This window comes from Pseudopipra pipra, chromosome 6 (assembly GCF_036250125.1).
Source record: "Pseudopipra pipra isolate bDixPip1 chromosome 6, bDixPip1.hap1, whole genome shotgun sequence".
NCBI lineage: Eukaryota > Metazoa > Chordata > Aves > Passeriformes > Pipridae > Pseudopipra > Pseudopipra pipra.
In genome coordinates this window covers 54,820,885-54,839,662 of record NC_087554.1, presented here as the reverse complement: position 1 = coordinate 54,839,662, position 18,778 = coordinate 54,820,885, and the positions used below count along the sequence as shown (strand labels likewise).

Here is an 18,778-nt window from a genome sequence, read left to right as displayed (position 1 = left end):
CACACACACACACACACACACTCACACACACTCTCACACTCACACACACACACACTCACACTCACACACACACTCACACACACACTCACACACACACTCACACACACACTCACACACACACTCACACACACTCACTCACACACTCACTCACACACACACTCACACACACACTCACACACACACTCACACACACACTCACACACACTCACACTCACTCACACTCACTCACACTCACTCACACTCACTCTCACACACACTCACACTCACACACACACACTCTCACACACACACTCTCACACACACACACTCTCACACACACACACTCACACACTCACACACACACTCTCACACACACACACTCTCACACACACACACTCTCACACACACACACTCTCACACACACTCTCACACACACACACTCTCACACACACACACTCTCACACACACACACTCTCACACACACACTCTCTCTCACACACACTCTCTCTCACACACACACACTCTCACACACACTCTCTCTCACACACACACACTCTCTCACACACACACACTCTCTCACACACACACACTCTCTCTCACACACACACTCTCTCTCACACACTCACACACAGCGGGACACACGAAAGTGCTGCCGCGGACGCTCCGCACGCGCCGCCCCCCGCCCGCTCCGCGGCGAATCTGCCGCTACAGGTCCCCGCTCGGCCCAACCTTCTTGCGCGGCCCCGCCCACGTCGGAGCGCGCGGGCGCCGCGCGGGGGGCGTGGCCGGGGCCGCTCCGAGGGCCGCGCCGGGCCGGGGGAGGAGCAGCGGGAGCGGGATCGGCCCTTCCCTTCCCTTCCCTGCCGCTGCCGGGGCGAGGCCGCAGCGCAGCGGGGTGGGGGGTGGCCGGGCCCGGCCCATGGACCGTCCGCGCCTGAGGCGGAGCCCGCGGAAGGAGCCGCTCGGCCGCGGGAGGCGGCGCGGGGCTGCCGAGCGCGGCTGAGCCCCGGGGCCTTCGCCCCAGCCCCGTCCCGCCCGCGCCCCGCGCCCGCCGCCCCAGTGGCACCATGTCGGCCAAGGTGCGGCTGAAGCGGCTGGAACAGCTGGTGCTGGACGGGCCGCAGCGGCACGACAGCGTGCTGAGCGTGGAGACCCTGCTCGACCTCCTGGTCGGCGTCTACGCCGAGTGCAGCCGCGACTCGCCGCTCCGCCGCGACCGATACGTGTCCGACTTCCTCGAGTGGGGTGAGCCCGGGGGGCTGGGGCTGGGGCCGGGGCCGGGGCCGGGGGCTGCGAGGGGCCGGGGGCGGCCCGGCCCCGCACGGTGCTCCTTGCTCCCGGCGGCGGCCGGAGACGCCGCCCCTGGATGCGGCGCCTCCCTGGGGAACACCCCCGCCGCCAGCCGGGCCTTGACCCCGCAGGTCTCCTCCCTCGGTCCCAGGCGAACCGCTTGGCAGCCGGCGGCAGGAAGAGCACCGGAGTGTCCTTGGCCTGAAACCCTGCTTGGCTTAGCCCGAAATGTCAGGCTAATCCGGCGCTCCTCGGAGGGTTTCCTACCTGGGGGAGGGGAGGAGGGGAGTACAGCAGGCTCAGGCTTTGAGATGCTGCTCTGGTGCCGGGTCGTTGCTTTGGAGAGGGCGTGTATGTGTATGTCTTGAAGAAACAACAGCTCCCGTTCATCATGCAGTCTTTTTTGTAATTTGGGTATGCCCGCGAAGGGCAGAGCGTTTCTAGGCGGCCTTTATAATACCTAAGCAGCCTGATAATGAAAGACCTCCCGTAGTCCGGAGAGCGCTGACAAAAGAAAATGTGGATACTTTTGGTAACACTTAGGATAAAAGTTTTCTATCCAGTGTTGTTTAGTTAAAGGCTATTGACTACAGGTATGTGGAGAGCAGAGGTCCTTCCCTGCTGCAAGTCTAAATGAATTTATGTTAAAGCGGCCATGGTGGCTGACTGGTTTATTCAGCTGAGTAAGTTATGAATAATAATGCATGATGAAGGTGACTTAACTTCTCTATGGAAATGAGAATTGAAGGGGAGGGAGGAGGCATCATTGCTCACGAGTACATTGTCCCGTTTATCAGCTGTTTCATGCATGTATACAGTTAATTAGGCCTTAAAAGACCACTCTTAAAAAAAGCCGCCAAAACAACAAAAAACAACCAAGAAAACAAAGGATTTCCTAAGGGAGAGGGAGGGGCAGATTTACTTCAGTAAATGCAAATGTGCGTCTTCAGCACTACAGACCAGAGCACTACCATGAAGGGACAGCTGGTTCTCCTTAATTTCTGTGGGGACCACCACTCTTTGTCATACACTAACAAACTAAGAGGATTCACTTCCTGGACTCTTCTATTGACGTCAGTAATGCGATTGCCAACTGAATAATTAACCACTTTATCACATCTGCCCCCCAAGGCTGCAGCCCGGGGAACATTGATTATTTGTTTTGTCGTGGGAGCTTTGTGCATCTTCTGCGAAGTGCATTCAGGGTGTTTTATTTTTAAGCCAATGGCTTGAACGGGTGAGCACCAGCAAACTGTTAAGTGTGATAGATCAGACTGCAAAGGTACTTTGAGCACTGAAGTTGAGGAAGGGATTTGGGGCAGGCCAGAGAATGATGTGCTTTTTCTATAGCACTGCTGGTGGTTGTATCTCACTGATTGATCCCTGCGTTGTCATTTTCTATGTGATGGAGAGGCCGATTATCCAATTGTTTATAAAATCGCTTCTTTTAATTCTATTTATTGTGTTCACTGAATGTGAAAAGGTTACTGACTTGATGAAAAGTATAGCTCGCAATAAAAACAGTGTGTAGTTCTTACTGCAGTGTGGGATTACCCTGGTATAACAAAGTGCCTATTCAATAAATAATTGAAATGTATGTGAGCTACCATCTGGTGCTGCAGAGTAGGGATAAAAGTTTATAATCCAGGCTCTTGATTGTAAGGGGGTGGGCCTAAATCTGGACTGCTGTATATTTGTGTTCCATCAACAAGGGATACCCTTAAAACCAATTACAGTTGATACCCTGTGCTCCTCCCTTTCCTTCAAGCTGTTAAAAACTAATGAATGCCAGCAAGGAGACACCTTTTATCTGTGTCCTAATGCCCTCACAGTATGTTTCCACTGACGAGGAACTTGTTTCTGCCTCCAGCTTATAAGGAAACTATCATGCCAAACATGCTAATCTTCCTTATGTCATGATATGTCTTAATTACAGCCTGATTCTCTGTTAGAAGATATTCTGGATTGATGTGCACAAATTTTCTGTGCTGTTATGTGTCTGTGGAAGCATGAGAGTGTAGTTAAATATTTGGGATATACTTTGAAGACCAGTGTTTCTTTATCAACTGCAGACAGAATTTCCTTTTGACAAAATGGAGACTTATCACTGACAATGGAAATAAGCTACATAGGTTCTAAGTTTGAATTAAACTGAGCTATGTAATAAGCATTTCTTTAAAATTTTGGATTTAAAACTGGGTGTGAGGTATCACACGTGAAATTCCCTTGAAATGATTCAGTGTGGCTAATGGACTTGCTCTCATTCTTAATTGCCAAGAGAAAAGAGTTCAGGCGTGGTAGTTGAGGCAGGGCTTTTTCTGGCTGTGTGGTGCAGAGGAGATGAAGACTTGTATGGTGTAGTGTCTGGATGTGGATATCTCTGCTCTCTGACAGCAGCATGATGCTGCTCATACTCTGGAGCTGGCAGTGGGTTGCTGGAGAAGAGAAATGGGGAGTCCAAAAAATTAAACTCCATGTTTATCTTGTGATACTTGGGCCAACTTGTCCCTACTCAACATCTGTGGAAGCCTCACACCTTACCTGCAGAGGCTGCTGAGCTCCAAATGGTGGATCCAATTGCTTCTGTCCTGTAAATCCCACTGCTGCTTCCTGGCAGACCTGCCACAGGCTTATTTCTTCAAAATCTTCTTCCTATTTTCTAACCAAAGAAGAGCGTAGGGTGTGGCCATTCGCCTTGAGGCAGCTTGTGGCTTCCACTGCTTTACAAATGTTGTAAGAATCTGCCATTTTAACCTTGGCAATTACAGCTTTCCCATGGTGATTGGAGCTTTCAGACTGTTTTTTCCCTATAGTGGATGTATAATACACATATCTTTATGCCAGATATCTTTGGAGAAGAGCTAGCTGAGCTGCAAGTGAGGAGTCTAAAGTCCTTTTCTTCTAGTTATTTTTATTTATAACTTATGTTGAATAAGATCCCACCCAGTTGGTTATCAGTATATTGAAATAATGCTCAGTATTCTCAGTGGGAATTGAACCCAAATCTCTTAGATAACAGACCGATGTCTGCATGTTCAGTAAGAATTTTCCCAATCTGTGCTTAATGTCTTTTAAACTGTTGCTGCATCTGCTGCTCCTAGAGTGGGAAATAGAGAGGAATCCTAACAGTGAGGAGTCCTCTTTATTCTAGTTGGTTTTGCTCATTCTTCTCTGAAAGAGAGACTTCTTAAAGCTATCAGCAAGCACAGAGGAGGCTACGTGTCCTTTGGACTTATCTGATGGACTGTGGTGCACACCAGTGCCTTGGTGCTGTGGGGTGGTATTGTCCATGCACTGCAAAAAAAAGTGTGCTATCCCTTGTTTAACCTGACAAGGAGAGAAGCACAGGAGTGCTGGAACAGCACTGCTGCAGCTCAGGTGTCCGAGCACCACCTGTCCTTTAGCTTTCAGGTACAGCGTGTTCCTCCCTATGGAGCCTCTTGTTCTGTCATACTGAGGCATCTGAGTCTTGCATAATCCTGTGCTAGAGTGGCTGCTGCCAGGGCACCTTGCTGCCTGGCATCAGTTTTGTGCTGGTCTGACATCACCTTGTTTTTCAGGAGTTATCTTAGTTGGCTGTGGCTGGTGCTCACTGCCCCTTACTTCCAGTCAGCAGGGACTGGTGCAACCGGCTGCTCCATTTTTGGACAGCTACTTGGCACAGTTTGCAGCCGGTAGGCAAGCATGTTCAGGGGAAAGTCTGACAGGAATGGGCTTTATTTGTGTTCAAAATTATTTTGGTGCTGCACAGCCTCTCTTGCTCCAGCCTTTGTTTCCTCTGACCCTGTGTCGTACTGCTGGCCTGCTACAGAGGGCAAGGTGGCACATGTCCCAATACACTTCATTTGGTGTTGTCTCACTCACGGACTATGTACTGGCTGGTTCTCTCTGTGAGAACACCTCAAAAATGATGTCAAAGTGGTTTAAACTGATCTGAAATGTGTTTGATTTTTTGCTCGAAGCAGGTGCATGAGATACTTGATGTGTTATGAGCTGCCTGTTTGTACGCTGACTTATCTTCTATGTTCTCAGCTTATACAAGGTCTGCTACTCAACTGGAGTGGTGTTCTGCTTTTGGAAGGTGGCGATGGTTTTTTTTGTCTGTGTGTTTGTTTTTAGTTTTTCCTGAGTGGAACTTGAAGGGGGCTGAAGCTGTGGGGAAAAGGAAGATTGCAGATGATTAGCACAAGTAGGCCAGCTGGGCACCTGCTGCCGAGCTCCTGAAGACAGTCTGGCATAATAGTGGATGCTGTTGTAGTAACAGCAATGTGCTCCCAGCGTGGACTAGAGGAGAGAAAAATGTACACGCACAGTGCTCAAAGCAACCTCTAGCCTAGCCCTGAGCTGCCACTTTTGGGTATATATCTGTTACACTCGAGGCTGGACCACAGATAGAAAAAATCACACACAGAATGTTTACCAGGAAGGGCTGCTGTTGTGCTGGTGCAGTGATTCACAGCTTTGGGTCGCTGTCAGGACTGGTGCTTCAAGTTTGGATCTTGCTGCTTGGAGGGGCTTTGTGAACTTTGCAAGTTGATTTGTTGGCCTTCTTTCTCTTCCTTCCAGTTCTTCTTAAAGAGGCACCTTAACCTTTCAAATAAAAGAATACCTAATGAGGGAAGGGAGAATCTTACAGGGTGGCCTTTCTGTCAGAATAGTGTAGAGCTTGCTCTCGACCTAAAAGAAGTTGTGTTTAGAAGTGTAGATGAGGACTTGAGAAAAGATCTTCCCAGCCTGCATTAGAGCATCTTCAGAATGAGCTGCAGGGTAGATCTAGTCCTCTGCCACAGTTACTGATGTACTAGACAAAGTGGTAGGTAAGGGCGGGGGCATGATGTGTGAGGGAGTGTGCTGCTGATACAGGAGACAGAAACTATCCTTAAGTATTTTTGAGATGATCTTAGAGTTGTTGGACTTTGAGCTTTGCTTATGAGGATCTTTTTTTTTTGGCCTTTGAGGGTTACACCAGGAAAAACTGTCACTTGATAACATGTTATATCTCTTGACTTGAGGGCTTAAATTCCTCTCTTCTTTCCCTTTGGCACTCCTACCCCATCTCCTGCTTGCAGAAATACACATAAAAAGCCAGGAAGGGACCTCAGGCTCTGCCAGTTTGTATAATGTCCTTCTCTGTGCAGGCAAAAGCTGTGCAGTGAGTGATAAGCCTGTTGGGCACGAGTGTGAAATGACCGTGGTTAGATAATGAAGACAGCTGATGAACAAGACAACTGAATTTCACATTTTGGCTAAATTTCCTCTACTTCCATCCTCTATCCAGCAAAGCCTGTTATTATCTCTTATACTGGAGCTAACAGCAGGATTGAGGGCCCACCAGGGCAGTGTACAGGTGCAGGTGCCTTTCAGAGGTTCTGGGAAGGCGAGTGGTGGTGATCACTACAGTTTCTTTGTACAGTGTGGATGCAGCTGGAACCCTTACCTGTTCCTGAAGGCTTTCGTGTGGTCAGATATGGCACACCATAGCTTGGATCACCTTTGCTAATGAAGTCTTAGTGTGAGCATGGCCGCCAAATCCCAGTTCCCCGAGTTCTCTGCTTTAAACTGGTTTTGTTCTTTTAAAAAATGTATGTTAGCATTAATTCATGTAGAAGTAGCCCAAGCTGCCATGTCATCTTTGACAGCATCGTAGGCTGGGCTAATGACCTGAGGGCCTGAAGTTCAAACCCTGCTGCTGTGTGATGATGGACTCTTTAGAGGACATTTGTTTTAATCTGTTATTTTTAGAACGAGGCAATATCTTTTAATGACTTTTTCTGTAAGACTTTATGCAGTAAAACATTGTGCTGAATGGTGCAGTCATGTTTTAGTAGTGGGAAAGTAATGTGGCCTGGAAGATGAGTGATTCATAGGCATGTGCTGTTAAAGTGACAGACTCCTGGGTGAAGCTTGTCTTTTGTCCCATAGAAGGAAGTCAGTATCACTTTTCTGTGGATAAAGGTGCTAATAAATAGCACAGGTCTTTAGTGAAGGCTTGAGGAATTGTGTGCTGTGTTAAAGGCTGTGATCTATATTTTGCATTTTAATTTTGTTTATCTATGAAAACTCAGAAGAGGATAAGTAAATCATGGATAAATTTGTCTTCATATAGGAAAAAATGTGTGCAGCTAGGAGTTTCTCAGTGATGGTACATGATAAGGTATAGAATGCAGAAATAAGGTTTCATAAGCATCCATAAATCTAATGATTTTTCTGACTTGTTTCACTCTTATTTTCATATTGATTTTTCACATATATTAAGATATAATATTTTGCAAAAAAATTTACTTAATTTACATCCTTAAAATTTTCATGGTTGGCAGAGTTTTGCATTACCAATGAAATGTCTTGGAAGTCAGTTTAGCCAACAGATCCAGTACAATGAACTTTTTAAATCAAATTAAGTTGAACTAACCTATTTTTGCAAACAATTCACGTGTGGGAGTGAGTCAGTTTCTTCCACACCTACTAGAACAAATGATTTTAACTGGGTGAATCTGAACTGAGGAGACTTGTTTCATTAGCTATTTTTAGCAAGTTGCTTTTACTTTATGGTTCTATATTAATGTTTCAGATTTTAAAAATGTTGATCTGTAGTTGAGATTAGTTGGGAACGTTAAACTACAGGTTCTTTGTATTTATAAAAATTATATTTTATCCTTTGCATGTAATTTGAAGCAATTAATGCCGGCTGGTTTTAGATGGGTATTACAAAAAGGAAGAATTATAATACTTACCTTAACAATTGCAAATTTATCTGAGCTGTTAACAGAATAGGATTAGGAAAAGTTTTATACGTTCATCTTTTTCATTACCCAAGTCTGAAAAGATTAGTAGGATGATGGACCATAAACCAACTTTTTAGAAAAATAGAAGTGGCTTGTTAAAGCTTTTTGCCATATTGTTGCCTTTGATAATGCCTTAAACAGAGCTGAGATTAATTTCCTAGGTCTTTCATAAGGTACACTTGAGAATTCCAGTGTATTCTCGATGTAGTTACCAAAGGGCTTGTATCATGCTCAATAATATGCTCTCAGCGAAGCTCTAGGTTTTGTGATGGTTTTTATTTTTTAATTTATTTATTTTTTTTTAAGAAAAGAGATTTAATTTTAAAAAGCTTCTCCAGTTCTAAGGATTTTTGTCATTTGCTCTGTGTTTCACTGTGATCTGCTCATTTCAGCTCTCTCCTAACACTAAAATCTTCCACCCTATTTTTCTCATCGGCGTATGCAGATTGCCAGAATGCAAGCTTTCATTTATAAAGATCTTGTTCACTATAATGAATGTAGCTTTCTTCAATAGGAAACTACACACTGTTTTCTTAAGCCCTGATTTTGCATAGGCCTCAGTAATCATGTCTGTAGATATACTTAGAGTGCATTCAGATTAAGTGTGTGCATCCATCATTTCCAGCTGAGGCCTTAGGCATCCTGAAGTGCCTGAGATCTTAATTTCTATCATTCATGTCATCAGGGTCTTAACACTGAAACCTGTTATTACTTAACCATGGCCTAAAGCTTCAAATGTGATTAGTATCTTTGGACACCCAACCTGAGACCTCTATAAGGGAATCTGAGCTTTTCAAACTGGTGGGGTGTCTTCACCAAGTACTGAATCATTGAAAATTAATGGAATTTATTAACCAGATGTGCATTAATAAAGGCTGAGATATAGTTCTTTATTTGCTTAAGTGCAGTGCCATTGAGGGCTGAATACATATAGCTGCCTTTCTACAAAAGGCCAAGAAGAGAAAAGATCAGAAGCAGCACAAATTTCAAATTCTTTTCACCATTTATAGTTGTTTTCCAACATAAAAATAAACATGGATAAACTTTGTGAAGTCCTACTTGAAATATGTTTGTGCCAGTTTAGCAAGATGTGCATGCTTAGGGTTTTAGAAAAGTCTGTACAAAATTCTGTCTGGATTTTAATTCATCTTAAACCTGGGTTATATTATTCTAATTGTCATTAAACAATTAGGTGAAAGATAATAAGTAAGATGACACATGTTTTAAACTCAGGTAGATATGTGAAAGTCGGTCTTAAAGAAGTCTTAAACCACTGTTTTTCTGGCAATATTGTACTTTTATTTCGGACTATGTAGTTCACGGGTTGTGGATTCATTCTTTTTATAGGTGGTATAATTTTACCCAAAACATAGCAACCACTACAGAAGTATGGGGGGGGGGGTTGTTGTACATTATGATTGCCCTGCTAGTAATGGTCCCTTAGCCTAAGAGTTAAACTGTGTGCCTTCCCTGGATAGATGAAATCTCTGTCCTCATCTGAGGAAGGACAAGTTTTCTAGTAATTGCATAGTAATACTGGTGGGGCATCTGAAACCTTTTTCCCACTCTTGAGGAATTCTTCTGTCCCTGTTTCCCCCTTTGCCTCTTCAAGAGATCCGTGTGTACTTTTGGGGTGGATGGGGATGTTTTCATTGCCTTGCACACCTTTGGATTTCTGCTGCAGTTACATCACTTCTATGATCTTCGTTTTGCGTATCCTTCCTCAAAAGCTGGCTTCTTCATGGAGCTTTTCTGTGTTGCTGTTGGCTTTACTGCTGCCCATGTGACTTGGATTATCAATGAGGAAAGCTGTGAGTGTTCTGAGTGTCTCTCTATTTTACTGTAATTAAGGCAGAGTAGAAACAGCAGGAGGGTGACTTCAGGCATGAAGATCCTATTATATCATTTTGAAATATGCTCCTAAAGGTTTGCTTTTTAAGATGCATGTTTAGTCTTTAAATTTAGCTCTTTCTTCTGATAGGATTAGTTAGGTCATCCTGTGTAGTTCCTTCCACCCCCATTTCTGTGTGTAATGGCTGCATGTCTGGGCCCTCCTTGTCTCTTGTTAGCCATGAGAGATGGATGCCCAGTGTGCAGGCACTGCAGGCTTTGTTCTGCAGGCTTCTGTCCATTCTTGGACTCTGGATCCAAAGGAGAGTAGCAAATGTGTTTTTCCTATACCTATAGGTGTGCTTAAGTAAGAAGCTTCTATTGAAAATTTTAAATTAAAGATTTTAATTTTAAAATAATAATAATATTATATATCATATTATTAATGTTAATGATATTAATAAATTAAAATTTTAAAATTAGGTTTCTGTGTCTGAGCATTTGCATTATGTCTGTGAGAAATGGCCATGTAATATCTGGCCACATCTTCTTTCTTGTTAGTATGTTCTTTAAGCAAAGGAGGAGGTCTCGCTGTGCTCTTGCTATCAGTGGTTCCTTTTAGGGTGGCTTTGTTGTCTTGCAATGATCTCGAGTTACTCACCCTAAAGGAAACTACATTATTATGATTCAGAACCTCACCCTATGTGACTTCCTACAGGAGGCTGTGAGAAGAAAAGTTTTACATGTACGAGAGGCTAAAAGTGATCTAAATGTCCTAATGGGGCTGGTAATTGCTACATGTTGGGTTATAGTGCAGAGAGAAGGCTGGAGTTTGTGGTATTTAACCTTTCTGCCTTTTAAGGGTAATATGGTATTTTTCTTAAACTCACAACGCTTCATCTTTCAGAGCAGACTTTCTGAGAAGTTGCAGGTTAGTTGTGTCACAGGGAAGAAGCACAAACATTTTCTTTCCAGACCAGCTTTAACTAGTTGTAGTAATATGCCTTAGTCATGTGGCAACATATTGCTGCTGAGAGGAGTTAAGTTTGACTGTGTTAAATTAGTCTGTTATGTAACTGAAGATTTCCATTACCACTAAGTTCAGCCTTTGGTTTCCTGAACAGTTTATATTTAAGTTGGGAATAATGACAATATACACACAGTTGTTTTTAAACTGTGGTCCTGCTGGCCTGATACTCCAGATAACACAGGACAACATACAGTGGGGATGCCTAACTGCAGGCTGTATCAGGCCCATGCACTGTCTTTATCTTGCCCTTAGAAATATTTACTGGTTATTAAGGCAACTGAACTGTGGTTATCGCTGTGTTTGTGATATTGTGGGCCAGCAGGATTTACTGGATTGGATTTAGTGCTCTATGAACAGGACTATACTAGTCAGGCTTGACCCAGGCAGGTCTACATCCATGGCTAGAAATAATCAATCCTTGTGAATCCTGAAGTTGACTCTGTCTGATGTGAATTGTAAAGATAAAAGACTCAACATTTTGAGAAGGTGGGAAGGGGGAGAAGTTTAAATTAAAAAATTAAAATTCGATGATGGAGAAGCTTTTACTGCCCTTAGGAAAGGGCTTTCAGTAATTTTCCTCAACATTAAAGGTATGCATGGATTAGCAGAAGTACCCTGGTTGATTACGAAAGAATTGAAGCTATAGGTTGTCTAGGTATAACCTTCCTGTTCTTGTGGATAGTATTAAACATCGTAAAGATTGTGTTTACAGTTTCAGGCACTTGTTGAGGATGGGGATAGCAGACCTTACATTCTGTCCTTCACCTTTTGCATACCAGCATTATGCTTCCTTCACACTGTGAAACCTCATGGAGTTCAGCATGACAAGTGTGAAGTCTTGCTGTAAAAGCTGGGGAATGACCAGCTAGAAAACAGCCTTGCAGAAAAAGATTTGAGAATCCTGGTAAACAATTAGTTGGACAAGTCAGTGGTGCACCATTGTAGAAACAGAAGCTGCCTGTGTAGAGGGCTGCATCTGCAAGACTGTAGCCAGCAGGCTGAGGGAAGTGGTTATTTGTCTCTTTGCAGCACTTCTGAGGCCATTTCTGGGGTACTTTGTCTACTTCTGGGCTTCCCAGTACAGAAAAACCACTGGGGAACTGAAGAGAGTCTGGCAGTAAACACTGATGTGGTTGGAGGCCTGAAGTACAAGATATGCAAGAAAGGCCTGAGATACCTGGGGCTGGTCAGCCTGGAGAAGGGGGGCTGATCATGATCCTCAACTGCCAGATGTGTGGTTAGGGAGGACACACAGACAAATGCTTCCTGGGTGCACTGCCAAAAAGGAGATACAGTGGACACAGTCTATGGCAAGGAGGATTCTGACTATTCAAATAGTCAGGGGGACATAAAGTACTCCTCATGAGGGTGGTCTGGCACTGGAAGAGTCTCCCAGAAAGGTGATAGTCTCTCCATCCTAAGGGATAAACCTCAGCTGGACAGGCCTTGTGTCACCTGATTGAATTTTGATGTTATCTCAGCTTTGAGTAGGAGGGTGGACTCCGATCTCCAGAGGTCCCTGCCAACCTGAATTTACTGTGTGGTTCAGTATAATATTTTTTCCTGTGTTCACAAATGCATTTTACATCATGGCTGCTCTAATAGGAAACAGTTGTTCTTCATACTTCTCAAAATGGAAAGAAATATGTGAAATAGAATCTTCTTCTTGTAGTAGATAAAGAAGTTCACACAGCTTGTGTACCTTTACTATTAATTTTTGATAATCTTCGGTGGTTACCACACTCTGAATGTAAGTATTGACAAACTTGTAACTGGGCTTGTAAATGAAGGGAAACTAAATTTTTTTTCATGCTGTTCTGCCATGTATTTAAAGAAAGCACCAGTTTCCTTGTTCCTAGCAGAGAATTGTCAGAACAGGTTTTAAGAACTTTGAACCTATGTTTTATGTCTAGTGCTTTTTCTCAAGTGTGGTTTCCTTATGTCTGGTTCTTGGCCTTGATAGCAGTTGAAGTATTTTAAAGCATTATTCCATGGAGGTGTCAGAAGAGCCTGAAATCCCTGCATGACTGCGAGCCTGAATCATCCTTTATGAAAAATACAGGTTTAGCTGTTCTTCTAGATATGTTCTCATATCCCAAAGGGATCTCTATTTAGTAGAGTTCCTAATATCCTTATATCTGACATTATAAGGAGTCTGGCTAAGCGGTTGCTAACAACAGGGTGAAACAAATCTTCCTCATAGTTCTAAAGATTTAATGGGAGATAGTAGCTGGGGTTTTTTGCTTCCTCTGTAGAATAAGAGCTTTATGACCTACATGAAGTTGGACTTGCGACATGGTTTTAATGCTGATGTTCTTTACTGATGATAGCACAGTGAGCTAACCAAAGTGCACAACAAATTCAGTGTTTCAAAATCATATTGATATATGGAAAATAGCACAGGAAGTGCTATCAGTGATGAGGATAGCAATGTATAAATGGGGCAAAACCCAAGAACTAAGTCCTTTATTAGTGGTGTGTCGTGCCTATAGGGTATCCTAAGTGCCATTTGACTTTCCATACAATGAATTTATGTCTTTGAGTGTGTTGCTTCCAGCAAACTCCTTGGAAAATAATAAGATTCTCCAAAATTCTTACATTCCTAAATACCTAGAAGTCTGGTAGACATCCTTCTCAGAGAACATATACTGTCAGCTATGTCATGAAGGCATTAATTGACAGTACTATATAATGTAATGGTCCACTGCCCTTCTGGGGCAAGGACTGTGTCTGTGAGCAGTTTATAATGTGTGTTAGTTTTTCAGAAGAAACTTTTTTCAAAGTGTTCTGTAGTTGTTTCAGATGCTCTGGTACATGCACACTTCCAGGTACCTTGGAAGAAAAAGCAGATAGTAAAATAATGGCAATAACTTCTTTTTTTCTACTGAGTCTTGCTGGCTAAAACTACTGAGAAATATAATTCTCCTCCTCTCATGTCCTTAATTTCCTCTTTCATTTAGTTCAGACTTCACTTCTCATTTCCTATTTGTATTTAGAGAAGGCACTTTGCAGTGATGTCTTTAAAAAAGCAATAGACGCTTGTGCACACATTGCAGCAATGACCTTTTGTGTCAATGGCTGTAATATGTCATTTTGCACATCGGTAATGATAGCTCTTTCTTTAAGTGTATGCTTGATAGCTACAGAATAAATAATACAGAGACTTTACTGGAAAATGTGCTCCAGTAATTTACCTTCAGAGCTCTGTGGGGAGCTCTGAAATGGGTGACAGCTGGTGAAAGATAATGGATTATCTTTCTGCAAGAGGAAGGCATGGGCAAGACCTACTTCTTACTTCAATCTCCTTGCCCTCATCTCTTCCTCCCCCTTCATGTCCCATATAACACTTAAGAACCTGTCCTCTCCATTTTCTGAGAGACTTGGGTGGAGACTGCTAGTTATCACTTTTGTGTTTAAAAAAAATTAATTGGCAGGGAAATAATTTTAGGTGTGCATAACAATTTGTGGAAGAGGAAATCAACACTGTCAGCTTGTAATCTTTTAACACTTATCCAGAAATAGATTGTTGAGGAGTCATAGTACTTGATTTAAAACTTGTAGTCTTGGAATAAAAAAGAAGCAGGTACATGAATTAGAAAGGAGTGGGAAAGAGATCATTTAAAGTCTTAAATATTGATCAGTATACTACAAACATTGGTCAGGCCAAATGTCTTTACCTGTGCTTCTAGAAGTTCTTCTACTTTAAGGAAAACTTTTAAGTTGAGTTTATTTACTAAAATCTCTGTAAAGGAAGATTTTGAAGGAGCGATGGAACTGATGGCACTCAAAAAAACCTTTTCATATGAGATAAAGATTCTTACTAGACTTGGGTGTTTTGATCTATTCAAATATGCTCATGTAAGAAAGATGAGACTTCGGGTTGACTTCTTGGTTCTTTGAAAATGCTTTTCTCATAGAGTGGATCTTCAGTAAAGAATAATTTCTTAAATTTTGGTTTCATATAATATAGCTGTGAATGCTTCTGGCTTCTTTCCTTCCTTTAAAATGCAGCAGAACAATCAGTCAGGAGCGAATTTTTGCCAGCAGTTGCACAAGCTACTCTGCTATTGTAAAATTTCTTAGAATAATTTGGTGCATTTTTGTTCCTGTGTAAGAGTAACTACTGGTCCAATCTGAGCACAGTAATAGAAACAGTGGCAAAGTGACACTTGCTGCTCATGCAAATAATAAAGTGGAATAGTTTAACACATGACTGTTCCTGCTACTTCTTTTTAAAGATTTTTATGGTCCTGGATTATTTTTTTTAATGATGCTGCTATGGACTTGGTTTTAAAATTCAAATTACATAGGAAACAAGAGTTAAGCTTCCTGAAATTATTATAAAAGTGAAATTTTGTTGCTGTTAAGGTATAAACATTAGGATAGTTGCCAGAAGAATAGTCTTCAAGACTTAAATTCCTTTACAGACAATTTGATCAACAAAAATGCAAGTTTATAAGCGCAGCCTTCTTTCCCCTCTGTTCTGCATGGTATCTCTGTCTTGCAGACAATTGCCACAAACTTGTGTTGTGTGTGTACCTGCCCATATGAACCAGATTGAAATTTGTGTGTTACTTCAAAGACCATGAAACTACCAAGAGATTAAAAACATTTTTGGTAATATTCATGTCCTTGCTAGATTCACAGTGGCAACCCAAAGGTGGAATGATAAGTTATTTATCAAGCAGTCCTGAGCAGCCTTTTCATGATATTTAAAAAAAAAAAATAAATATGACCTGAGTGGCATATATATTATCTTAAGAGACTATAAAGTAAAGCAAAAAATTAAAGATTACATCTCTTCCAGACTTTTCCGTTAGAGAATCCCAAAGAAGTTTATGGAAGAAAAGGATTACATAGCCTCAGCTAGCATCAAAAAAGAAACTAACTTGTCTGAACTACATTATCAAGGATGAAAAGTTTGACAGTCTTCATAAACTGTGGTTTGGGACTGAGTGTTTTGTTTTTTTTTTTAAAGTGAGTCGATGCAATTGGAAAATATTACTTAAGAGCTAAAAGAATCAGAGAATGGGCAAAGTAACCAAGGTTTACTTAGATGACACTGGAGACAAATTAGTAAAGGAAAATATTAAATTCTATGTGGGGAAAAAGAAGGGAATGGGGTGTAGCTACAATGATGCATAAGGAGATAGAAAGACAACTATTTGGCTTTCCTCTTTGTAAGTACTGACTCAATGTCTATACTGCTTTGCAGAGTTTCCAGTTGCATTGAAGTGGGTTAAAGTATTTTGAGGATTGACTGAAATTCCTCATTCTTCTGCTTGTGGTCACCTCTTCTTCTCATGGTCTCCTCAGAGGCCAAGTACTATGTTTAAAGATTTGTGGAAGGAAGTTAATGCATCTTCACTGGTTTGTACTCTGGAAATGAAAAGCTGTAAAAGCACATCTATACTGGTAGGGTTTTCCAGCTGCATCTGTACTGGCATGCAGCTGCTCACCCTGGTGTTGCATTGGAGCTTCCAAATGTTTGGTTGTTATTTCCAAGTATGAGTAAAGAAAAAGGTTGGAAGCCAAGAGAATGGAGCCTGAGGTACAGATGAAGATTTGAGATTGCCAGGGTACTACAAGCTTGTTCTAAATGCCCTGGTAATTGACTTTCTGTTTTGAAATCAACACACCAGTCTAGATGGGCTGTAGATGAGTAAAGAAAAGGAACTGTCCGCCTAAATGTGTGGAAATAAATCTTAGGGCAAAAGGATTATGGATGTGGTGCTTATTAAACACAGATGGCATGTGGATAATCTTACACCTAAATTTAAGTGAAGTTGTGTTTAAAATGACAAGCTTAAAAGCAGAATGTTCTATCTGATACTTCATCTGATACAAAAACTTGTTGGGATAATCCTCACTTGATATGCCTTCCTTGAAAAACTGAGGAGCAAGACATAAAGGTGAGATGTGATATCTACAACTGTGAGGGCAGTGATTGAACAGAGTTTTGTTTCTTACCGGCTTTGAGAATACAAGGCAAGAAGGAGGGAGAAGCTAGAACCCAGGGATCTTGGACTGCTGCTGATCATGCTGGAGTGTGCAGTAATGGGAGGTATGTTCTGCATTGGAATGTTAGTGTGGAGGATACAAGCGGCCGGGAGCCTACAAGAGGTTTGGGAATGCCTAGAAGCATGGCCATTAAACACCACATCATGTGGGTTGGCAGTCTGTTGAGAGCTTTTCTAAAATCATGATCCAGAAACTGGATTTAAGAATTTAAAAGATATCACAGCAAAGATGTTAGGAAAAGACAGGCTATAAATACTAAACAAAATCAAACCCAAGACTGTTCTTTGATACACAAAATACTGAGATAAGGGGAAAGAGCTTATTCAGTGTACTGTACATAAATTAGCAAAAATTTGGATAGGAAAACATGATAAAAATGCAGAATGAGGGGGAGAGAAGAAGGAAGAACTTCATCCTGCCTGTACAAGAGAAAACTGAATTTATAATGCTTGGAGACTTGGAAATGTCTCTAGGAAAAGGCATGGTGTTCTATTTTTAGATTCTTGTTCCATATGGTTTGCATATATATGTGATGTTAAAGCTGTTTAGTCATGCTGTAAATCAGTTAGATTTTAAAAATTCACTCCTAACTGTTCCAGGATTTGACTTCCCTAAGGATGACTTTTTGATTTAAAGGACAGTTTAAAAATTCAAACATGTGTAAACTGTCATGTATCTAATATTCTAAATTATCATTTATCCAAAATGTTTTCTTTCAGGGCTATTCAATGTGTGTTAAAAAAACAAACCCTGGTTCCAGGCAAGATTTAAATGGCTTTTTTTTCTTTATGTAATAGCAGGCATTATGATCTTGGTCAGTCTGAAACTTCAGACTAATTAGTTGATGCTAGCAAACTGATAGCTGGAATGGGCAGTATTCTAAAACAGTATTCTGCAGGCTTCTTGATTTATTTCCTAATAATGACATTTTGGGAATTTTTTATTTGAGGGTGGGTTTTTTTTGAACCATTACTACTTATAAAAAATTCTGTACAGCTAATGATCCATGTACCATACAATTTGACTCCATTTTTAGAAATCTGTATCTAAGGCCAAGTTTTCCAGTAGATTCTCCCCTTCCTCCACCTGCTAAAAATTTAGACCTTCCTTACCCATTTTAAATTTTAACTGTAGTATATGAAAAGCCTGGGGATAGATATAGACAAATTGTGAAATATGCTGTGTCAGTGTCAGACATTAGGGAAAAGTTGCGAAGTGAAATTAGAAGCACGTTGCCTTATCTGGATAAAGTTTTCATCACATCTTGGAAGGCTGAGAGATATATTTCTCTTTACTTTTTACACTTTTTACATCCTGTCTGAGCAGTAAGTGTTCAAAAACATCCTGACATGCCCTCTGGAGATGCGCTTACCTTCTGAATGACCCAAACCCCAGTGATTTTGCTGTTACAGGTGGCTTGCCATGCTCCTAATGTTTTGCTGGTAGTGACCTTTAGCACCTGGAGTCCATGAAGACAGTGCTGCTGTAAATGGTCTTCCACTTCCTTGCTCCCAGCTGCTGATATTGGAATTAGTAGACTGAGACGGAATGGCCTTGGCTCTAGATTTCCTGGTCTGGAGAGGGAACTGAGTGAGAGTATTTATGATAATAAAAAAGCCACTCTGAGCCATCCACTATAATGTGTAGCAAATCTTAGCATGGGACTTGTAAGTATTCTCTGCAGGATTAAAGGCAATCTCCCTGTTCACTCCTTCGGAGTAACTTGAGCTACTCCAAATATTCTAATGCCTGGTTACAGTAATTGTTGTCGCATGTCTTCGTGGCCTTTTCCTATGGCAAAAATATGACTTTCAGTGACCTTTTAATTAGATCTCAAGCTCCGGGC

General features: G+C 41.8%; 1 protein-coding gene across 15 annotated transcripts in view; it reads left to right on the top strand.

The window, feature by feature from the left end:
• The first annotated feature begins 922 nt into the window (after positions 1–922).
• Positions 923–18,778, top strand: part of CDC42BPB (CDC42 binding protein kinase beta) — a 94,346-nt gene continuing 76,490 nt past the window's right edge. For 8 of the 15 annotated variants that reach the window (XM_064659234.1, XM_064659231.1, XM_064659229.1 and 5 more), the window contains exon 1: positions 925–1,224. In XM_064659234.1, coding sequence (XP_064515304.1) covers positions 1,047–1,224 — 178 coding nt within the window. In that variant the 5' untranslated portion in view covers positions 925–1,046. Of the gene's footprint in view, positions 1,225–18,778 lie in introns of all 15 variants that reach the window. The other 7 variants (XM_064659237.1, XM_064659235.1, XM_064659233.1 and 4 more) reach the window with 4 other exon arrangements.